The following is a 4200-nucleotide window of genomic DNA, read 5'->3' as shown; positions in this document are numbered from 1 at the left end:
CCTCAACGCCATGTACCAGTTGATGATTTTAGCCTCGCAAATTTGTCAATTTGGCATCACGAGAAATCGCTTAAAAAATTGTAAATATTGAAAAATCTCCTAAATATTTAATTTTCACTTCAGATGAGTCACATACCATTCATGATGTCCATAATTATGTACTCTATCAGACTGGATGTTTTTCGTTTGGAACAAAACTGGTTTGATTTTTAAAACAAGGTCTTCGCAACATGTGGTGTCAGACACCGAAAACCCAGTTGAGGAGCGGTGAATTCAAGATCATAGCCTCACATCAAAAATAATTATCGGATCGAAGTAAAACATGTATTTCTTGCAATAGTTTACCGTGGGCTATGTTGTGAATTTTTTTGAGAATTTTGAATTTTTCGCTATTGCACACCTCTGGTTGATATTTACAGGCATCCGCTCTTAAACTCTTAAAGGCTATTGGAATGTTAATTTCGAATCAAGGAAAGTATCCTTTCTATTGCATCGGGAATAATCAGGTTTAAATTTGGGTGAGGGCAAAGTTATGCTAGTTAATGAAAACTGTTTTAAAAATTACATAGATGACATAGACAGAAGCTTGAAAAATAAAGTTGTAAACTTACCAGATTCCGTCTTTCTTACTCACTATTTCTTTGAACTTAAGAGCCATTGTCAGAGAAAACCGGGCGGTGCCAAAAGATTGGGGTCAGCCGATTTCCTTTATTTTTTCAGCATTAGGAACCAAGCTGATAAGATTAACTTTGGTGGCATTAACAAGATTTCCCGGCTTTTCACTCTCGAGATTGACCACCCCCCTTGTTTTTGGCCAAGGGAAGCCCTAAAAACCACCAAAAACAATGGCGATTTCTCGGGTCTAAAACAATTTTTCCTTAAGGAATTAGTGCACAGATTTTTTTCTGAAGCTAAAGTACCTTAAAATAAACGTTTTGGATGCATAAAATCAAGTTTTTAGTGTAACGGTAATTTTGCCCAAGGGTTTTAATCCGGGTATGTTGCGTTACTGTAACAAGACAGCGAATTTCGGCGATTTTCTAAGCCCATTTTCTTGAAAGTGCGGCGGTTTATTTTTTATTTAATTACAGATTTAAACAGTCTATACCCTCCTAAATCAAAAACAAAAGTTTATTGATCGGCACAAGAAACTCTTTTCACGCGAATTTTGTTGGAAAATGTCAAAGATCGCTCTTACGGCTAACTGCTCGCTGAAGTTTAAATAGCTGCAATACTGCATTATAAAGGTACTAATCCATTTTAAATGAGTATTTTATATTCCATTTAGGTTTGAATAAAGGGAAAATAACTATAAAATACTATTGCTTTAACGCAAGGGTTATACAAGACTGCCATCATGCACGCAAAGGTCTCAATTACTTGGTGCTTCGATGATTATTGTCTGGCCCATGCGAGTTAGCCAACAGGACGATGTATGTGCTGTCCTATCTAGTGATAAAATCATCACGACTTTTGTACCACATCATCCAACAGAAATTCTTAAAGTTTTCGCTTTGTATGCAAAGTTTGTTACATACCCTGAGAGGAGATGCTACATCTTGTCTGTGTGACCTGTCGTGCGAAAAGTAGCCTCTACCGACAACCGTTCAAATCCGTCCAGAAATCTGGACGAATAAATTTTAAAAAACGGGTTTTTTCCTTTTCTTGACCGGTTTCGAGCATTGCGTGAGTCTTGCTTAGCAGATCAGAGTTGTCGCAATTATTTTTATTCCCACGAAACTCGCGCCATTTGACGACCGACGTGACAATTAATTTTGCTTGCGAATGGCGTGACGAATTTCGCGCATGCACGATAGAAAATTGAACGGTTGTCGGCAGAGGCTACTTTTCGCACGACAGCTCCCACAGCGAAAATGTAGCCTCTGCTCGCAGGATATTTGTTACATCACTACTGACAAAGCCCAATAATGTATTTTATATAATGCGAAAGAAGAATACGTAGTGCAAAAATTCAGTTATTTCCGACATGAGCACAACTTAGCGTAGGCATCAAGTGGTTCAGTAAAAGTACGCTTTCTTGAGTTGCTACCATTTGTTCGCAGACTTAATGCTCTGCATGCTTCTCTCAACTGTGCTAATTTCAGCGAACTGAGCTTTCCAGCACGCGAAAGTTCACAAACGTTTACTGCTTCTACTTTAATAGGGTGACTGATATTTTGTTCAATGTCTCTGTAAACTTCCTGGCGTATGGCTTGAATGTAGTCTTCTGATTCAAGGGCTATGAGGTCTTCGTCTGTTACTTCTTGTTCCTCCTCCTGGCTCTCTATTTCATCAGCTTGTCTTTGGCGCTGCAACGCTGACAAGTTACTAATTTGTTGAGCGGTTCTCCATTCGTCTGGTTTAAATTGTAACGTTCCACTGCTATCTCTAATACTCTTCATCTCTCTAGCCACGTGAATTGGATCAGCCTTTTGCCCTCCCGCTACTCCTTGGTTAAATTTCTGAACAAGAAAGGCTTTTACTTTCTCTTCCATTCTGTTGGTCCGCTTAGTTGATTTAAGCGCCCACCCTTTATTACGGCGTTCTCTAGCACTGGAAGGCCCGGCTTCTTCAAATGCAATTCGCTGTCTATCTCCGCTAGCCACATGCATCTCTCCCACTCGGTCAGCCCACTTCTTTCGTGCCGCATTGTACACAGACTCACAATCTAGTTTTTTCCAGGTTATGAGTGGAAACATTTTATTTTTAGGCAATAAATTATTTGAAATCCCGCCATTTTTTCAAACCTGGCCGGGGGATCTGGGCAAAAAAGTTCGCGCATGCTCATTACGTTTTTCCGCCCTAAAGGGGCAGTCAGTCTGTGCTTGAAAACTTTCTTCGCGCCTTTTCTCCCGACCCGACTGACTGCCCCTGGGTCTCCAAGGATGGCTCACCCTTGTTTGATTTATGGCACATCCAAGGGAATTTACCCCACCCCCCGCGCTTCTGTTGATATAGGGCCTCTTCATATGAGCCCGGTTGACCGGCTGGCTCGGTTGCCGGGATGAATTTTGCCCTGGGTTTATATGAGAAATTTCAGCCCGGTTTCCGAGATGAGAAAAGGTCAAAGAACCTGGGTACGAGTTCTGGCGCCAAATTTGGGAAACAAAGCAACATAGCGAAACAAAAACATTTTAACTTTCGGGCCTATCTTGGCATCGGTAACTCTTAAAGCTGTATCACTGCAGTTAAATGGGATGCTTATGATGTAGAAAATACAGCAGGCAATGCAAGACGATGCCATCCGGACCGCCAGAATTCATCCCGCCGTTCATCCCGGTAACCGGGATGATGTGTTCATATGACAAAATTTCCAGCCCCCTTACCGAGATCTCGGCACGCCCTCTCATATGAACACATTGAAAACTTTTACAAAGGGTTTAGAGGTGAGGCGAGATCACGGAAACCGAGTCAGCCCGGTCAACCGGGCTCATATGAAGAGGCCCATAGTGGCGCCTTAACATTTGCAAACTAGATGCCAGCGCGCGCTTTCACTACAATAGTCATACTCGATACGCCTAGAGCCTAGAGCCTTTCGTGATATTTATGGGGAACGTAATTTACCAGTTAAGATCGACAAAAGGATTTTAAAGTAATAAGAGACACTCACCGGACCCAACTGGGACAGCAGCATTGTGTAAAGCAAAGATTTCCTTGGACGTTGCGTAATTGACACGGCGTGGGTCCTTGACCTGCTTGCGTTGACCTTCGTGCGATGGATAGCAACATGTCGAACTTTTACGACCTCTCCAGTCGACTGTCAGGTCTCTTCTGTGTTTAGCACAGATGGTCATGGCTGCTACTCTGTCTTGAGATAAATCGAAGTGTCCTGCTCTGTTCAAGATGAGCTCCTTTTCAGTGATTTCTATTCCCTTCGGATCGCCATCCTCGCTTGCTACTCACACCAAGTCCCAGTAGCTGTGGTGTTATGTCTTCTTTACAAGCATCCAGCGGCAGAACATTTGTACTAGATCCATAACCGACAACTACAAGGTGACTCTTGTGAAGCGAACGAACAGTTCATATTTTAAAGCAAGTCTGGTACAACGAAAGTACGCAAATTTCGGCGAGTCGTAAATGAAACCTGATAACCCAGCGGCGCGCGAGACATACAAATTTATAGATGTTGCTCGGTCTCAAATTACGCTGCTACAATTACCGTATTTACTCAAATAAGCGCCGCGGCGCTTATTTAATTGT

General features: G+C 42.2%; 1 protein-coding gene across 1 annotated transcript; it reads right to left on the bottom strand.

Annotated features, from left to right (window-relative positions):
* Positions 1 to 653: 653 nt before the first annotated feature.
* Positions 654 to 3963, bottom strand: LOC146474859 (uncharacterized). Its single transcript, XM_085116609.1, has one exon. The coding sequence runs from the start codon at positions 2697 to 2699 to the stop codon at positions 1977 to 1979; it is 723 nt and encodes a 240-aa protein (XP_084972735.1). The 5' UTR covers positions 2700 to 3963; the 3' UTR covers positions 654 to 1976.
* Positions 3964 to 4200: the final 237 nt, after the last annotated feature.

Source organism: Pavona decussata, unplaced genomic scaffold (genome assembly GCF_977016875.1).
Source record: "Pavona decussata unplaced genomic scaffold, jaPavDecu1.1 SCAFFOLD_87, whole genome shotgun sequence".
NCBI classification, from domain to species: domain Eukaryota; kingdom Metazoa; phylum Cnidaria; class Anthozoa; order Scleractinia; family Agariciidae; genus Pavona; species Pavona decussata.
This window is presented reverse-complemented; position numbering and strand designations above follow the sequence as displayed.

Bases quoted from the DNA above. Each gene is read 5' to 3' on its own strand.
- LOC146474859 (XM_085116609.1), bottom strand. From the start codon at position 2,699: ATGTTTCCACTCATAACCTGGAAAAAACTAGATTGTGAGTCTGTGTAC.